Genomic DNA, 20,376 nt, shown 5'->3' with positions numbered 1-20,376 from the left:
TAGGAAGGAAGCTAGGGGAGAGAAGTGACGAGGGGAGAATATGAGAGATGGGAAGCAAATGAGGGGTGATGCTGGGGAGAGAGAGAGAGAGAGAGAGAGAGAGGGAGAGATAAAGAGAAGACTAGACGAGAGAATGGAGAAGAGGGGAGAGAGGAGAGAAGACAGAAGAGGTGAGGAAAGTAGGAAATATATTGACTTTGAGAGTAAAATATCTATGTTAAGTTCTTGAAAAATAAAACCATAGAACAAGGGGATTTTTTCGGTTTTATTTTTATTTTTGCTTCCTTCAGGCGATTTTTTTGAGGGGGGATTTATTTCATACTGAAGGGTTGATAGTAGTGAGTAGGTGAGGTGGTGGGGAAGCTGTGGGGAGGATGGGGTAGAAGAGGCTATGGGGAGACGGAATGGGGAATAGATAGATAGATGGATGGATAGATAGATGGGATAGGTAGATAGGTTGGTAGGTGAGATAGATAGATAGATAGGTAAGTAGGTATGTAGATAGAAGAGAGAGAGAGAGATAGAGAATCCTGTCACTCTATTGCAGTGATTAGTAATGTGTGCCTAATGTGTGATGTGGTGTGATGATGGGCCGGTGTAATGAATGATGGTGATGAGGCAGTGACGTGGGTAGAGGGGTTGTGGTGAAGGCTGATGAGTGTAGGGAGTGGTGAAGGTGTGATGAGTGGAGGAAGTGTTGAATAAGTTGTGATGAGCGTAGTGAGTGATGAATTATGATGGGTAAAGGTAGAGTATGATGAAATGATGATTTTTATAAGTGGGTCAGGAAAGTGGTGATGAGTGATGAAGTTGTGATGAGTGGAGGGAGTGGTGAATATGTTGTGATGAGCTAGTGAGTGATGAATTGTAGTGGGTAGAGGTAGAGTATGATGAAGTGATGATTTTTATAAGTGGGTCTGGAAAGTGATGCCCTGAGATGAATGCTGGGTATATGATGATTTGTGGTGAGAGTAGAGAGTGGTGAGTAATTTGTGATGAGTCAGTGTAGAGAGGCAGTGAATGTGTTAGTGCGTAGATCAGGAAATGTTAAGATGAATGATGAATGTGGTGATAATTGATTAGTGTAGGTAGTGGTGAGTATTGATGATGTGTGATGAATGAGAATGGATTTGTTGTGATGAGTGAGTGTGATGAGTAGTGATAATTGGTGATGACTTTAGATAGTTGTGAGCAGTGATATGTGTAATGATTCTCTGTCTGTCTGTCTGTCTGTCACTCTCTCTCTCTCTCTCTCTCTCTCTCTCTCTCTCTCATTATTCCGCTACACTACACCCTTTCACTCTTCTCTAGCTCTAAAAAACTCTCTCCCTTCCTCCAGTTCTTCTCTCAGTCCTCTCCCATTCTCTCCCCTTTCTCTCCTCTCCTTTTCCGGCCAGTACACATACGCACACACATATACTTACACATACACATATGCACGCACATACACATATACATAAGCACACACATATACTTACACATAGACATACGCACACATATACACATACACATACGCACACATATACTTACACATGCACACACACATACACATACACATTCGTACACATATACAGTACATACGCGCACACATATACTTACACATACACATACGCAACCCCCCAGACATACAGAAATAAGATGATAAAAGCACTTACACATACATACGTACATACAGATATACAGTATACATACATACACATACGCACACAAACCTCCACAAACACATACATACAGAAAACAGTTACACATACATAAAGCTATACGTTCATACATAATCTACATACACACATACACATCTACATACATACATACAGACAGACAGACACAACTACATACATGCATACATAAATACATACATACATACATAACTAGGAAAATGATAGTGTTTTGATTGCATAGTAAAGTGGACCACGTGTCATAGTCCCCTAACACTTCTTCCTAAGCGATTTATTTTTCGGTATGGCTGGTTAATATCTTTTCGAGCTTATTAATGCTGAGTATGGCAATATTGGAAGGATTTATGAAACAATAGGAAAGTAAAGTGTAGTAAGCAGAATAAATCGCAAAGGAAAAGGCGTTAGGGAGCTTCCTCAACCAACGAGAGAGCAAAATGTAGTCTTGATTTTTGAATGCATGGAAATTCTTGACCACCTCATAGTCCTAAACATCCACACAAGTAAAGACTAAAATATAAATAAAGACTAAATAAAGACTAAAATAAAAACTAAAAGACAATAAAGACTAAAGAAAGACTAGAAAGACTAAATAAAAACAGTAAAGACTAAATAAAGACAATGAAGAGTAAATAAGACAATAATGACTAAAGAAAGACTAGAAAGACTAAATAAAGACAGTAAAGACTAAATAAAGACAATAAAGACTAAAGAAAGAGTAGAAAGATTAAATAAAGCCAGTGTAAATAAAGACTAAAGGAAGACCGTAGAAAGACCAAAGGAAGACAATAAAGACTATATAAATAAAGACTAAGAAAAGACTAAATGGACAATAAAGACTAAAGCAGGAATAAAGACAATAAAGACTGAAGGAAAATAAAGACTGGAGACTAAATAAGGACAATAAAGACTAAACAGAAACTAAATAAAAGACACTAAAGACCAAATAAAGACAATAAGACTAAAGAAAGACAGTAAAGACCAAAGAAGCACCATAATATCATCCTTAAAAACCTTATATCGCAACATGAAATACAAACCTCTAATTACACTAGGTCATTAAGGGAACACCTGTGGTAATTAAGAGGGATTAGCGTGCATCCCATTTTACAGAACGCGGTCAGCAGCCAGGTAGAAGGGCCAGGTGTATTCACTTATCATCACATACTTAAAAAATCACATTCGAAAATTTGGGGTCTGCATTCCTCTTCCTTAGCGATTTATTTTATGGCTGGTTAATATCTTTTTGAAGGTTGTTTATGCTGAGTGTGGTGGAATTGGTTTAATTGATACAGAGGGGGATTGTAAGGTGTAATAAAAATAAATCGCTTAGGAAGAAGTGTTAGGGAGCTTCCTTAACCGATGAGAGAGAAAGAGTGGAGGGTAGACTGTGGGATTGTAAGGTCTGTGTTGTCAGTAGCTCTGTGTATACAGGGAAAATTCTCTCTCTCTCTCTCTCTCTCTCTCTCTCTCTCTCTCTCTCTCTCCCCTCCCCTCCCCTCCCCTCCCCTCCCCTCCCCTCTTCCTCCGACTGACACCCTTTCTCTTCAACCCTTTCATCTTCTCTTCCTCCAAACAACACCCTTTCTCTCCTCCCCCCTCCCCCCCTCACTTCCTCCCCAAGTGATAATGGCTCCCCTCCCCTCCCCCCTTCCATTAACAGCCCAATTAAAATGAACTAAAAGGCCATCGCTCGTTAATTGTCTAACTGCTTCTTTGTCGCGTATTATCACCTTCCACAGTAACGCCCTTTGGTGGGGGGGAAAGGGGAGGGGGGAAGGGGAGAGGGGTGAAAGGGGTAGAGTGGGGAGATAGGGTGGTGGGCTGGATGGGTGAGAGTGGGGAGATAGGGTGGTGGGCTGGATGGGTGAGAGTGGGGTAGGGTTGTGGGAAAGGGGTGAGGGGAGGGTGGGGAAGGGGCATGTCACATCTTGGATTATCCTTTTAGTTTCCCTCTCGTCAGTTTTTCCCCGTCTTCACTTTCCCCTCTTCTTCTCCCCCCACCCCCCTCCCTTTCCTTCCCATTGCCCCCTCACGTCTCCCCTCCTCCTCCTCTTCATTTTCCTTCTCTCTCTAACCCTTCTCTTCTTTACCTCTCCTGTCTTCCTCCACTCTTCTTCGTGTTTCTTTTTAGCTTTCACCATACCCATTTCTTCTTTCACTTCCTTCTTCTTTCCTTATTTCCTTTTTTCTTACCTACCTGCCTGCCTGCCTGCCTTCCCTCCTTCCTTCCCTCCTTTCTTCCTTCCTTCCTTCCCTCCTTCTTTCCCTCCTTCCTCCTCACTCTTCTTCCTTTTCCTTTAGCCTTTCTCTTCTTGTCTCTCCTTCGTCCCTTCCTCTTTTCCCCTTCCTTTTCTTTATTTACCTATCCTTCCCCCCCCCCTATTTTTCCCTCCCCTCACCACTCATAATTTCGTATTTCCTCCTTCCCATCACCTCCATCACTTCTTCATCTTCTTTTTTTTTTTTTTTTATAGTTCTTCTCAGTAAAATCAATTTCTTCCCTTATTGTTTTTTACTATTTATTCTTCATTTTGTTTCATATCTGTCTACCTATAACCAGGCACATTAATCCCTGAAGGGGTGGCCACAAACAAATCGCCTCCACGGTGCCTGTCCCCTGCTATTTCGCTGGCCTCTCCCCATCTCACACCCCTCTCTCTCATATACCTCTCCACTCCATCCCTCCATCTCATCCTCGGTCTGTGTCTCCTCCTTATCATTCGCCATCTCTTAAACCATCCAGACGATTTCCCTCACCTTAAGACAGACCTCAGCAAGTGAAGGAGTTAATGAAGGCTGTATCTAACCCCTCCTTAGTCTCTCGTGAGCTGAATAAAATCGTCTGTGGATATTAATGATACAAAATAAATCGTATGGCTGAAGGAGTTAACCCCATAAGGCAGGAGAGTTTTTGATTTTTATTACCTATGGAGGATTTTTATTTTATTGTTATTATTGTTTTTTATTATTATTATTATTATACCCTCCCTGTAAAACAAGGAACTTTAAGCCCTTGGCCACCCCGTTTGGGATACATGGCGTCTGGCAATGATGATTATTATTATTATTACTATTGTTATTTTATCATCATCGTCATCATCATCATCATTATCACCATCATTATGTCATTATTATTATTATTATCATTATTATTATTATTATTATTATTATTATTATTATATTAATGCTATCATCGTCCATCATCATCATCATCATACCCATCGTCGTCAGTCACTATTATTATTATTATTATTATTATTATTATTATTATCATTATCATTATCATTATTATCATCAATTTATTTACAATTTAGGGAGATTTGGGGAGGGGAGAGATTTTAAGAACTATATTTGACCTCCCCATCTTGTAAATATTTCTCAAGGTAATTAAAATCCTTTGAGTATAGCAAAATAAGGAGTAATACGTCCTGGGTCGGAATGGGTTAATTGTCGCTTTCATTATTTCCCCCCGTTTCTCTTCAGTCATTAGAGTTGTTATGGATTCTCTCTCTCTCTCTCTCTCTCTCTCTCTCTCTCTCTCTCTCTCTTCATAGTTGTTTATCGTTTGTATTTTTTTATTCTCTCTCTCTCTCTCTCTCTCTCTCTCTCTCTCTCTCTCTCTCTCTCCCTTCATAGTTGTTTATCGTTTGTATTTCTCTCTCTCTCTCTCTCTCTCTCTCTCTCTCTCTCTCTCTCTCTCCATAGTTGTTTATCGTTTGTATTTTTTTTATTCTCTCTCTCTCTCTCTCTTCATAGTTGCTTATCGTTTGTATTTTCTCTCTCTCTCTCTCTCTCTCTCTCTCTCTCTCTCTCTCTCTCTCTCTCTCTCTCTCTCTTCATAGTTGTTTATCGTTTGTATATTTTTATTCTCTCTCTCTCTCTCTCTCTCTCTCTCTCTCTCTCATACATACATAGCTTGAATACGACACAGTCATTGGAGGTCATATTTTAGATAGACAGATAGATAGATAGATAGATAGACTGATAGATATGGGTGTGTCTAGGCCAGTGACATGGAGGAGGAAACGCGTGATATGACAGACAGACAGACAGATACCGCGTCATGGTGGAGAGAGAGAGAGAGAGAGAGAGAGAGAGAGAGAGAGAGAGAGAGAGAGAGAGAGGAAGATATACAGCTCATAATTAAGAAAAAAAGAAAAAACTAGAGGCCCCATTTTGACATTAAAAAAAAAAATAAAGAGGGATGGAGTGGAGAGGTATATGAGAGGGGTTTGTGAGTTGGGAGAGAGGGAGAGGGCAGCGAAATGGCATGGGACAGGGCGACGTGGAGGCGATTTGTTTGTGTCCACCCCTTGGTTATAGATAGATAGATAGATAAAGAAATAAAGTAATAGATATGTAAATGGATAGATAGATAGATAGATAAATGGATATACAGGGATACACCTTCATACATACATACATACATACATAAATAGATAGAGACATACATACATACACATACATAAGCCGATAGATAGATAAATAGATAGATGTGTGTACTTGGGCAAGCGACAAACAGCGGAAACGTGTACAGTACAGTGATGTGTAGTGTGTAGAGAGATATGTACAGTAGAGTGCATCGCGAAGGGTGTAGAGTGATGTGTAGAGTGTAGCCTGTGGAGTGTAGAGTGATGTGTAGGGTGTAGTGTTTAACGTGTAGTGTGTAGAGTGTAGAGTGATGTGTAGAGTGTAGGGTGTAGAGTGATGTGTAGAGTGTAGTGTGTAGAGTGCTGTGTAGAGTGTAGGGTGTAGAGTGATGTGTAGGGTGTAACGTGTAGAGTGATATGTAGAGTGTAGCGTGTAGAGTGATGTGTAGCGTGTAGAGTGTAGTGTTGAGTGATGTGTAGTGTGTAGCGTGTAGAGTGTAGGGTGTAGAGTGATGTGTAGAGTGTAGCGTGTAGTGTGTAGAGTGCTGTGTAGAGTGTAGGGTGTAGAGTGATGTGTAGAGTGTAACGTGTAGAGTGATGTGTAGAGTGTAGGGTGTAGAATGTAGCGTGTAGAGTGATGTGTAGTGTGTAGAGTGTAGAGTGTAGTGTTGAGTGATGTGTAGAGTGTAACGTGTAGAGTGCTGTGTAGAGTGTAGGGTGTAGAGTGTAGTGTTTAGCGTGTAGTGTGTAGAGTGTAGGGTGTAGTGTGTAGAGTGCTGTGTAGAGTGTAGGGTGTAGAGTGATGTGTAGTGTGTAGAGTGTAGAGTGATGTGTAGAGTGTAGGGTGTAGAGTGTAGGGTGTAGAGTGATGTGTAGAGTGTGCCGTGTAGAGTGTAGGGTGTAGAGTGATGTGTAGAGTGTGACGTGTAGAGTGTAGGGTGTAGAGTGATGTGTAGAGTGTGCCGTGTAGAGTGATGTAGTAACGAGGACAATACTTATGTCTCAGTGGTAGAGTGATTGATGGATTGATGTATTGATGAGTGATGCGAGTGTTAAATGAGAGAATAAAGGACGTTGATTGATGGATTGATGGGTGATAGGACGGGTAAGCAAGACAGTGAAGAAGGTTGATTGATGGATTGATGATTGTGGGGATTGATGATGGATGATACGATTGATGAGTGGTGGGCTTGGTAAAGGAGACAGTAGAGAACGCTGATTGATGGATTGATGCGTGATAAAATTGATGAATAAGCCAGTAAAGTATGCGGATTGATGGATTGATGCGTGATAAGATTGATGAATAAGGCAGTAAAGTATGTGGATTGATGGATTGATGAATGATATTGATGAGTCAGTAAACAACCTTGATTGATGGATTGATGAGTTACAAGATTGATGTATGACAAAAATGTTCATTGATGTACGGTTGATGTATTGGTGTGACATTGGCTCTGAGTTAATACAGGTAGGAAAGCCAATTAAATTATTCATTCAGTAATTAGGAAGTTGATAATTGATGGGTTGATGACTGTGGAGAGGATGGAGAGAGAGAGACTGACGAAGAGGGTGTATGTGAGTGAGGTGGAGGGGGGGAGAGGGAGGGGGAGGCCAAGGAAGAGATGGAGGGATGGAGTGGAGAGGTATATGAGAGAGGAGGGTGTGGACTGGGAGCAGGGCAGTGAAATGGCGGGGGACAGGGCGACATGGAGGCGATTCGTTTGTGGCCACCCCTTACGATAGATAGATAGATGACTGTGGCAAGGAGTAGTATAGTGTATTTTGGTTGATGAAGATAATTACTATGTTTTTGGAAGTGACATTTATTGAAGATTTTGTGTATTATTGAAGGTGATGTTGTGTTAATAATATTCTCAGTCTTTTTCTTCTTCATTTTCCTCGACTTTTCTTTCCCTCGTTCATTCTCAGACCTTCCCTTTCATTCTCCTCTTCCTTCTCTTTCCTTTAGTTTCCTTCTCTTCTCTCTTTTGCTCTCCTTCACACATCTTTCCATCGCTTGTCTTCCTCTCCACCTGTCCCCTTCCCTCTTCCCCCCCCCCCTCCTGTCTCGCAACTTCCCCGTCCCTCCTCCACATCCCTTTGTCTTCATTCATCTCTCCCCATTTACCTCCCCTCTCCCAACTTCCATCCCCTCCCCTCACTCTGCTATACCACCTCTTTCTCCTACCTTCTCACCCCCTTGTCTGCGCTCTTCGTGTCCCCTCCCCTCCCCTCGCCTGATTTCTCCTCTCCTCTCTCCTTATTCTATCCTTACCTCCCCAGCCTTCTCACAACTGCCTTTCCTCCCCCTTTCTCTTACCTCACCTCCTCTCCTATTTACTCCCTTGCCTCCTCTCCTCTCTACTCATCTCTCCATACTCAGCCCTTCCCTCCCGTCTCTTTCTCTCTTCGTCTTCCTTCACTCCTTCCTTAATTCCTTGTGCTTCCTCAGTTTTCTCTCCCTCTCTCCTTCCTCGTTATATTCTTAAGATTACAAAAAATAGATCACGCGAATTGTTTTAAGATGAGTAGTTAGGGTAAGGCTTGTGAGAGAGAGGGAGAGAGAGAGAGGTTAAAGATGTTTGTGTTTGTCAGATATGGCGTATTTGTGTGTAGCTATGAAGGTAGAATGTGTGTGTGTGTGTGTGTGTGTGTGTGTGTGTGTGTGTGTGTGTGTGTGTGTGTGTGAAACTTATTTATTTTTTTAATTAAACTAGCAAAAGACAATTATATTCATGGTTCTGTTAAAATGTAGTGATGCAGGAGTTAGTGAAGCCTTTATCCAACCCCTCCTGTTCCAAGTCCTTCGTAGCCTCATAAAAAAATCGTCCAGGAAGAATAATAATGACTAGAACGCAAAACAGGTCGTGGGATTGAAGTAGTTGACCCATTTATCTCGAAGACGGCATTCATTGTGTACTATTGATGCTGCCCAGTTTTTCGTAACTAGGAAGTGAGATTAAGCCAGTTCCTTCAGATGATAGGAAATACTGTAGTAGTGGTAGTGGTGGTGGTAGTAGTAGCAGTAGTAGTGGTAGTCGTAGTAATAATAATAATAATAATAATAACAATAATAATAATAATATTGTAATAATAATAATAATAATAATAATAGTAACAATAGTAGTGGTAGTAGTAGTAGTAGTAATAGTAGTGGTAGTAGTAGTAGTAGTAGTAGTAGTAGTAATAATAATAATAATAATAATAATAAATAGCGTCTGGTGAAAGGGGTTACGAAATGATGTTAGGGTACGTGTGTAGTAGTACTCGTAGTAGTAGTACTAGTAGTAGTAGTAATAATAATAATAATAATAATAATAATAATAATAATAAATAGCGTCTGGTGAAAGGGGTTACGAAATGTTGTTAGGGTACGTGTGTCTGGCTAAACTTTTGTGTGTGTGTGTGTGTGTGTGTGTGTGTGTGTAGGGGAAATGTACCCATACTTTTATGTAAGTGGATGACGTGCTACTTTATATGTAGTGTTCATGTGATAAAGGTTATTTTCTGTATTTTTCTCCTGTACTGACTCGTAATTGTTTTGGTGTGTGTGTGTGTGTGTGTGTGTGTGTGTGTGTGTGTGTGTGTGTGTGTGTGTGTGTGTGTGTGTATTGAGGCGTAGGGTAAGTTAATCAAGAGTCAGGACAACTTCGTATCGTTTTCCCGACAGTGATAAATGAAACTTTGCCTGGGCCAACTTGAGTGTGTGTGTGTGTGTGTGTGTGTGTGTGTGTGTGTGTGTGTGTGTCTGTGTGAGAGAGAGAGAGAGAGAGAGAGAGAGAGAGAGAGAGAGAGTAGTGTGTTTGCAGACGGGATTGATGTTAGTGCGTGTGTGTGTGTGTGTGTGTGTGTTTGTGTGTGTGAGAGAGAGAGAGAGAGAGCCTCCAGGGGGTTATTACTTCATTTCTCTAATTTATCTCAATTAATTTACTAGACTCGATAGCGTGACAAAAAGAGCCCGACTTGGACCCTCTTCCGGTGTGTTTAGGGCCATACTCTACATGGTATAGGAAGCATCGTAATATTTGCCCTGTAGCTATTTATTCTTAACATTTTCTTGTGTGTTTATATATTGTTTTGATGCCTAAATGAATAAAAATAATGAATGATGGTTAGATGATGAATGAATGAATGGATGAATGAATGATGTCACCGTCTAAGTATGAGGCTGGAATAAATGTCCTGAATATTGTGTTACGGAATAAAGGTGAGTCTCCTACACTGCGCTGCGCCATCTGGACACACTGAGGCTGCGGAGATTCTTTTATCACGTTTGCGCATAACCTTGTAAATAGAAGGTTGTGCCAAGTGTTATGTTTTTGTGTTAAAGATTAAAGGAAGTGAGACAGGCCTACACAGCGCTGCGCAATTGGAAGACATGGAGGCTGCTCAGATGCTGTAATTGCGCGGCTAAGACTCCGTTATGCATGAAATGATCTAAATGGTACAGGTTTTATGTTGCAGAATAAGAAAGGCGAAACAACCCTACACAGCGCTGCGCAGTACGGGAACGGAGCTGCGCAGATACTGTTTGTGCACAGTGAGGACTCCAGTATATATAAATAAAGCTTAATGTTATGATTTTTGTGTTACAGAATAAAGGAGGTGAGACAGCCCTACACTGCGCTGCGCAATATGGGCACACGGAGGCTGCGCAGCTGTTGTTGTCGCGCGGCGGGGACCCCACTATACCCAACCTTCAAGCGGAGACTGCGCTGGACCTGGCTGCGCAGTATGGCCGCCTACACACGGTCGAGGTCCTGATCAGAGCGCAGCCTGACCTCCTTCGACCATACACCGTCGCCGCCGCCACCGCTGCCGTCTTCCCTCATACACCCCTACACAGAGCATCCAGGAACGGCCATAGGTGAGGGCGAGGCGCAGATGGTCGTAAGATGTCATTTATGTAGCTAAGATTTTTTTTTAGAAAGAAGAAGGAGAGGTGGATGAGGATAACGATGTAGGATAATTAATTTCTTGTTCCTCTTGCACAGTATCCTTAAGGTCAATTTTTTCGTAACTAAGATAGTTTTATGAAGGAAAGAAAAGAGGATGAGGATAACGATGTGGGTCATTAATTTTTTGTTCATCTTGTACATTATTCAGGACCGATTTGCAAATACTTAAGATGAAATTTTGGCGTAGCTAAGATTATTTTTGAGCATAAAGGTGGCGTCATACTAGACCAAAAGTGGCTAACATGCGAGCCAGTTTTGCAAGCCAAAACGGCTAGCAGAGTCGAGTGTCCGTCACACTCGTGTGTTTTTGCGAGCCGAAACGACCAACAGTGTCATCTGCCTTGGCGGCTGGCGCTTCGTGGTCATTTGTAAACAAACCACCACAGAGTACCCACTCCCTTTTCCTCAGTTTCTGCAACCTCCTAACGTACTTTAGCAACTCCAGAGCCACAAAGCAGACTACTAGAGTTTTCCTTGCAGCAGGATCCATATCGAAGTCTGATTTCTACTTGTTGTTTGGAGACAAAACAGACAGCCTCCGCGGCCTGGTCACCCGAGTGTCTGAATATTTATTTCATGTTACAAGAAAAAATAAAAGTGTATAAAAATCAAATGAATTAAACTATTTACGTTACAGTTTTAGTTAAAGTTTCTCTCTGTGAATAACAGAATATTTTCTCACCAGTTACAAAATTAATATAGGCTCATTTGAGTTCTAATCCCACCAACAAGGTGTGAGCGAGAATTGTTATCCATTTCGCCACGCAAGCGAAATCTCGCTCACAGTGAGTCAGTTTGGCTAGCGGGTCGCAAAAGTGGCTCGCATGTTAGCCACTTTCGTCCCAGTGTGACGCTGCCTTAAGAAATATATTGAAGAAAATCCCTCGGTAGTCGCAGTAATATAAGGCATCGTACTGAAGGGGTTAAAAAGTGTAGAATTTGTACTATGGTCAGACTCAAATATGAAGTCCGTTTGGGTGGGGCCCGCGCGGGGATTTCCCTCTCTACAGCTCTGCCAAACCTCCTCACTCTCTCTCTCTCTCATTCTCTCTCAGTTGATTGAGAAAGTTTTTATATATTTATAAGTTTTGTTTTCTTCTGTATTGTTTCGACCTTTTTTCCACACCACCACTGAGGTAAAACTCTTGACGCTTTTTTTTATAGAGGTTTCCCCAGTAGGCATAAGTCCTCTCTCTGACCTTTCTTCTAAAAAATACTTGTTCACATTGTAAATAAGTTCTTTCTCCCGACTGTGGAGCACACTAGAGCGAGTCGGAGTAGCTGCCATCGTGGGTGGGGATCAGGCAGGAAGTGACCGGTCACCTGTAGTCTGAGGTGGGTGTCCTTGACCTCTGGCAACGTCGGAAAGCGACGTTGTCACGTGGTGTGGAATTTATACAAATCATTGCTATTATCCTAAAAAGCGACACATTCATAGTACTATATAGCCTTATTTAATATATTTAATAAGTACAGAATATTTAATATACAATTTCAAATAGTAAATAGCTGACATATGACAGAGAGAGAGATAGGTACTGGGGTTGATGCGGCAGAGCTGTAGAGAGGGAAATCCCCTCTTGGGCCCCACCCAAACGGACTTCATATTTGAGTCTGACCATAGCACAACATATATTGGCTCGTGTAACTCTCTCTCTCTCTCTCTCTCTCTCTCTCTCTCTCTCTCTCTCTCTCTCTCTCTCTCGTTACGAGCGACCGAGTGAAGCGAGCAAGCATAGTGAAGCGATGTTTACGTTCAGCTGAGAAAAGAGCGGCCCGACACGACACCGCCTGGCCCTGATGGTTTTCAAGAGGCCAATAACTTTTCTACTGTGTGAGATAGAGAAGAGATTCTTTGATTAGCTATATATTTACTCATGAGACCAAAGAAGCCCTTTGGAACCCCAGCTTCCAAGGGAATGTACCGAGGGCTTCAGTTGACGTGCTTCACTATGATTATGAAATTAGAGAAGAGTTCCTGTTGTAATGGTATGTTTTCTTGCATGAATTCTAACAACTAAATAGCGGATATTAAGCTCATAATTTTACATGAACGTCTTTTCTATATTTAGGGGGTGAAATCAGCAAGGGTAATAATCGCCTCATTTCAGAGTTTTATCATTTGATCAATAGCCAAGCGTTTACCGACTCAGTTCGTTGACGCGGCCAGCCGGGAGTAGAGAACTGAACGTTGTGCGTGTGATAAATGCTACGGCGCCTGGCTATATGCACATCCAGAGAGAAAACTTGCGAGAGAGAGAGAGAGAGAGAGAGAGAGAGAACGTGAGAAAGTAAATATTTTATTTAGCTCAGTTATTCTTTTATTGTTTAACCACCTCACCAGAAATGTTGAATGTTTACACCAAGATGAAATCATGATGATGGGCGTTTGTAAAAACGCTCACTTGCTCGTCACACGCTCACAAAGCGCACTTTACTGATGTACTTTTACCTCTTTGTACATAGATGATCCCTAACAGAGCTCAGTGTACAGTAATAGTGTTTGTGGTGATGTACAGTGTAATGTTTTAGTAGTAGCACTTTTGATGTACTCACTAATGACGTCATCCTGCCACCCCCACTAACGCTATTTATCTTTTTTTTTTCTTTTTTTGCCCTTTCTCCTAACTCCCCTTCCTTTTTCCTTTCCATATTCCTCTTCCTTTTCCCTTCCCCCCTTCCACTTGCCTTTCCCTTCCCCCCTTCCACTTGCCTTTCCCTTCCCCCTTCCCTTGCCCTTTCCATTTCCTCTTCCCTTTCCCCTCCTTACTCCTCTTTCTTTCCCCTTCTTCACTCTTTCTTTTCCCTTCCCCACTCTTTCTTTTCCCTTCCCTACTCTTTCTTTTCCCTTCCCTACTCTTCTTTTACCCTTCCCTTCCCTTCCCATCCCTTCCTTTTCCTTACCCTACTCTTCCTTTACCCTTCCATACTCTTTACCCTTCCCTGCTCCCTTCTTTTCCCTTCCCTGTTCCTCCTTTTCCTTTCCCAATTCCTCTCCCTTTCCCATCCCCTCTTTATCTATTCCCTACTCTTCCTTTCCCTTCCCTCTTTTACTTCTTTCCCTTCCCCAACACGCCTCTTTCTGTTTGCCTTACCTTGTTTTATTCCTCTCTTCCTGTCCAATTTTATTTTTTCCCATCCGTCCCTTACCTCCCCTTGCACGTGCCTGTTAATGCCCTGTCCATACCCTGCCACCGATACCCTGCCACCCCATGCCCTCCCATCCCCTGTCATGCCGTTCCCTACCCATATGCTGCCTGCCATTCCCTGCCCTATCCAACCATGCCACCCCACCCCCTACACTATCCCGTGCTCTATCCAACCCTGCCATCCCTTTTCACCCCATCCCCTGCCCTATCACATCCATACCCTCCAATCCCCTGCCCTCCCCTGTTACCTACTTCCCTGGCCTCTCTTACCCTGCCACTGCCTGTCCTCCCATCCCACCCTCTGCCCTGTCATACACTACTGTCGTCACCCTTCCTACCGTTGTCTGTATTCCCCTCCTCCTCTTGCCTTTGTCTGCCCGCTCCCCTTCTACCCCTGCCTACCCACCTCCCTACACTTACCCCTACCCTGTCACATACCCCTGCCACAATACTCCACTTCTACAATCCTCCTCGTCTACTTTCACACACCTTTACCCTCTTCTCTCCCTACCTTTGCCTGACCACTCCCCCACCTCCACTTCCACCCCACCCTTGCCCCTGCCCCTGCCCCTGCCCCTGGTTGGCGTGGCGTGGCGTGGCAGGGAGGTGGTGAAGCTGCTGTTGGCTCACGGTCACCACGTCAACGTAAGGACAGGACAGGGCGCCCCCTTACACGAAGCTGCACTGTGTGGCAAGGTACTGTGGCCCCTTCCTATGTTTCACTGCAATACCCCCCACACACTGCCTTACCCCACACACTGCTTCACCCCCCACACACTGCCTTACCCCACACACTGCTTCACCCCCCACACACTGCCTTACCCCACACACTGCCTTACCCCACACACTGCTTCATCCACACACACTGCCTCACCCTTATAGTGTCTCACCCCATCACTACACTGTCCCACACCGTCTAACCCCTACGGTACCTCACTCTTACACTCCTCAGCCCTGCACTGCCACACCTCCACACTGCCTCACCGCTACACTGCCTCACCTCACACTACCTCACCCCTGCACTACCACACCTCCACACTGCCACACCCCACACTGCCTCACCCCCACACTTATTCACCTCCACACTGCCTCACCTTCATACTGCCTCACCCCCACACTGCCTCACCTCACATCACCCCACCTTACCTTCACACGTCTCACACTTTCACTGACTCATATTTTTCCATTGTTTTAACTCACACTTGTCCTGTCATGGTAGAGTGACTCACAGCACCCTTCACATTATGCCTCTACTCACACTAACCCATACTGAGTCATAGTTACTCATACTCATTTACTCATACTGACTCAGAATAGCAGATTAAATGTTGTACAGGGAGGCTAATAATATTCACTTCTGTATTGGTGATTCACAGTTTTCGAAGGCTGAACCGTAATGCACAGTGTTCATCAGTACTAACACTTTCTCACACTGATTCTCATACTAATACTGATTCTCATACTTATACACACTGATTCTCATACTGATACTGATTCTCATACTTATACACACTGAGATTCTCATACACACTGATTTTCATACTTGTACACACTGATTCTCATACTTATACACACTGATTCTCACACTTATACACACTGATTCTCATACTGATACACACTGATTCTCATACTCACTGATTCTCATACTTATACACACTGATTCTCATACTTATACACACTGATTCTCACACTTATACACACTGATTCTCACACTTATACACACTGATTCTCATACTTATACACACTGATTCTCATATTTTTACACTGATTCTCACACTTATACACACTGATTCTTATACTTATACACACTGATTCTCATACATATACACACTGATTCTTATACACACTGATTCTCATACTTATCCACACTGAATCTCATACTTATACACACTGATTCTTATACTTGTAGACTAATTCTCATACTTATACACTGATTTTCATACTTATACACAATGATTCTCACACTTACACACACTGATTCTCATACTTATACACACTGATTCTCATACTTATACACATTGATTCTCATACTTATGCACACTGATTCCCATACATAGACACATTGATTCTCCTACATATACACACTGATTTTCATACTTTTACACTGATTCTCATACTTAAGACTGATTCTCATACTTAGACACACTGATTCTCATACTTAGACACACTGATTCTCATACTTAGACACACTGATTCTCATACTTAGACACATTGTTTCTCATACATAAAGACTGATTCTCATACTTAGACACACTGATTCTTATACACACTGATTCTCATACTTATACACACTGATTCTCATACAGATACACAATGATTCCCATACTTATACACACTGATTCTCATACTAATACTGATCCTCACACTTATACACACTGATTCTCATACCTATTCAGTGCTTTTCATACACACTGATTCTCATACTTATGTACACTGATTCTCACACACTCATACTGATTCTCACACTTATCCACACAGATTCTCATTATACACACTGATCCTCACACTTATACACAGATTCTCACACTTACTCGTACTAACAAAGAACAGCAAACTAAGTATTGTACAGAAAAGCATAGTATCACCTTATTTTACCCAGTGTACATTGTTCATACTTTCCATTACTGATTTAACATTTTGTACATATTTATTCATACTTAATATTTCATACTAATTCATACTGACCCAGCGGTAGATAGAATTTTGTATTGAAAGACATAGGTCAAAGATTTTCATATTTTTTTCCATTACTAACAGACTTTATTTATTTATTTATTTTTTTTAAAGGTAACAAAAATTTTCGGATCACCGTTTCTTGTCTGTCTCGAAGCAGATTTTTTTATATATATTATTTTCACTGTTTTCTCTAACTCACTTGCTCACTTTATCACTTTATATTTAGCTGTGACATACTTGGATAAATACTGTATATAGGGGATGTTAGTTTAAGGTATTATTATTGTTTTGTATTTTCTGTGATTAATATACTGATTGGATTTTTGTTTTTCTTCTTTCCCTCTGCAACATCTTTACTGGTGTTGCTGTGTGTGTGTGTGTGTGTGTGTGTGTGTGTGTGTGTGTGTGTGTGTGTGTGATTGTTTATTTCTGAATGCGTGTATGTATGTATATGTATGTATTTGTGTGTGAACGTGGTGTATGATTGTGTCCATGGTTGTGTGTGTGTGTGTGTGTGTGTGTGTGTGTGTGTGTGTGTATGTGTATTTCTGAATGCTTGTGTATGTATTTATGTGAATGCGGTGTACGACTGTGGTGTGCATGGTTGTTTCTGTCCCTGTATGTATGTTTATGACTGTGTGTGTGTGTGTGTGTGTGTGTGTGTGTGTGTGTGTGTGTGTGTGTGTATGTACGGCACAGGTGGACGTGGTGCGGGTATTACTAGAAGCAGGAGCCGACCCGGAAGTAAGAGACGATCTAGGTCACACCGTCCTAGATACCATCGCCCTTATCAACACACCCATCACCCAGGAGATAACAAGCCTCATTAAGTGTAAGTCCAGCACTCGGTGGGTTGCAGGCCTGTTTTTTTAACTTATATGTTCTTGTTTGTGCTTCCTTCTTACCTCGTGTTAAATGGGAAAGAGGGTTAATGATGATAATTGATGATGATAGCAGTTGTTAGTGTCTGTCGTGTGGGAAAGATGATGATGATGATGATGATATAATTAATGATGATAACAATGGTAAGTGCCTGTCGTGTGGGAAAGATGATGATGGTGATGATAATTGATGATGATAACAGTCGTAAATGTCTGTGTTTTGGGAAAGATGATGATGATGATGATATGTGTGTCTGTCTATTCAAAGTCCCTCACCTCCCACTAAATACATACTGAACAAGACACTGCAGTTAAACATGAAAGCTAGTTGGGGATATGTGATGGCCATTTACTTAAAACTTTCACTGCTAAGAGGAATGCAGCCCATTCCCCCTTTTTACGATGATTTAAGTATCGGATAACGAAGAGAGAGAGTGTGTGACCTTTTTACGATAATATCAGTATCCGATAACTAAGATAGAACGTGTGTGATCTTTTTACAATAATTTTAGTATCGAATAACGAATATTGAAAGTGTCTGATAATTTTAGAAGCTGGTAACGAATATAGAACTTGTCTGACCTGTATATCACTGCTGACTGCACTTATAATATGGTATGCAGGCTAATGAAGTCTGATATCCATAGGTGTGCAGTAAAGTGTTAAAATAAAAATAAGGGCTTTATTTCCACTTATGCAATATAAGTTTTAACCAGACTGTCTATAGTTTTGAAACTTTATGTGATAGACGTAAATATTTGGCACTGAAGTTATTAGCATTCGATTAAAAAAAAAAAAAAGTTATTTTAAGAGTACATACGATAGTTTTATAAAAATTCATTTGATAGGGCCAAAAATTTTAAACCTTTTATCCATAACTGTTCATTAAAAAAAAAAATAATTGTGGGTGAGTTAAGTATACGTCTGATAGTTCTAGAAAAATTATTTGGTAGACTAAACATTTTAAACATAGACCTAGTAAACCCTAGCTGTACACTCGATCAAAAATATATCGGTGCACAGTCCGCGTGAATCAATCTGACAACACAGACGATAAATTTTGGAAAATGTTCAAATACCCGACTTGCCTGACATAGATGCACTCAAGGGCTGTAGAATCCTAGCTGTTTTTTTTTTGGCTTTGGATGCACTGCAGTATATTGAGTGGTTGTGATATTTTTTCCCTTTTTCCAGCCCTAGTTAATGTTGTATTTGTAGTGCACAGTGACGTAATTTTGTCCTCAATTTCAGTCCTAGTTAATATTGTTTTTATAGTGCATTTTGACGTAAAAATTGATCAATATCCTTCACACACCACGAGCTGTGTTGATCATTTAGGCTGCAATCGGACACCTGCTCGATACTGATTTTGATCTTGTGTACCTTTGCGCACCTGTACAAGCACCTAGACTAGATATTCCCAGTACTTGCATGAGTGATGGTAGAGCCTTTTCATTTCTTTCACAGTTGTTAAATATTGCTTGTCTGCGTACGTTGTGGTCAGTGTAATTTTTCATCAAGTTTCTTATATAGTGTATTTGTGATTTTTTGTTTATTTGATGTGTGTTTACGTGTTTATTTATTTATTAGATGTGTTTGCCTGTGTATTTATTAGATGTGTTTACCTGTTGTTATATTTTTTGTTTATGTGTGTTTATAGTGTGTATACCTATTCTCCCCTTCGACCTTTTTCCGCTTCAAATTCACACCACCATAGTTATAGATTCCGAAGCAGGTTTGTTATCGATTGAGGGGTTTGAACTCTCTGAATGACCCACTCAATAAGCCCCTTCATTACGAGGACACATTCTTGCTACTGACAGACGATTTTACTCAGCTCAGGAGAGAGACGTGTCAGAGGGAAAGGGTTTGGTTTAAGATATCCACAGTTCAGTATCCCTAACCCCCTGAGCTGAATAAAATCGTCTGGCAGTAGCAAGGAGAAAATACATAGGATGGTCCGTAAATAGCGCCTCACTAGACCCTCCCCAGTCTGCTGGTGTGGGCGTGGGTGTGTCAGCGGGAGTAAGAAATGAGGAAATGATGCAGGAGGGGCACTGATAACGCTGACTGAGGAGGTGAGGAGTAAGGAAGGAGGAAATGATGCAGGACAATGATAACGTAAATTGGGGAGTGGGAAATGAAGAAATGATGCAGGAGGGACGTTGCAAAAACAGATTGACCCGTCCCTCCCACACAAAAGGCATCACTGGCGAGGAAAAGGAGCAATATATATGGGTCATGCTGGATATTGTGTTATCGTATTGAAGGGAGTTATTTGTGTGTTGCATGCATAATAATTTTCGATTGCAATTTTATTCGTATTTTTTCCATTTTTTTCTTGTTTTCTTGTTCATTTCTCTCTCTTCTTTTTCTTTCTTCCCTATTCATTTTCTTGTTCCTTTTCTTTCTTCCTTTATCTTTCTTTTTCCATTTCTCTCTTTCTTCTCTGTCTTGTTCTTTTCCCATTTTTTCTTCTTTTCCTTTTCTTTCCTTTTCTTTCTTTTTCCTTTTCTTTCTTTTTTTCCTTTCCTGTCTTTTCCCTTTTCCTTCCTTTTCTTTCTTTTTCCTTTCTTTTTCCCTAGTTCTTTTTTTGCTTTTCTTTCTTTTCTGGTTTTCTTTTTCCTTTTCTTTCTTTTTCGTCCAATTTAATTTTCTTTCTTTTT

At 41.3% G+C, this 20,376-nt stretch overlaps 1 protein-coding gene across 1 annotated transcript in view; it reads left to right on the top strand.

Moving 5' to 3' along the window:
- Positions 1–20,376, top strand: part of LOC145391845 (uncharacterized) — a 225,188-nt gene that overhangs the window by 62,299 nt on the left and 142,513 nt on the right. Inside the window, exons 4-6 of the mRNA XM_080266333.1 lie at positions 10,642–10,913; positions 14,756–14,849; positions 17,529–17,661. Of these exons, the coding sequence (XP_080122459.1) occupies positions 10,642–10,913; positions 14,756–14,849; positions 17,529–17,661 (499 nt within the window). The remainder of the gene's footprint in view (positions 1–10,641; positions 10,914–14,755; positions 14,850–17,528; positions 17,662–20,376) is intronic.

Source organism: Coenobita brevimanus, chromosome 20 (assembly GCF_032717465.1).
Source record: "Coenobita brevimanus isolate Jiangsu-jjx chromosome 20, ASM3271746v2, whole genome shotgun sequence".
Classification (NCBI taxonomy): Eukaryota; Metazoa; Arthropoda; class Malacostraca; order Decapoda; family Coenobitidae; genus Coenobita; species Coenobita brevimanus.
This window is presented reverse-complemented; position numbering and strand designations above follow the sequence as displayed.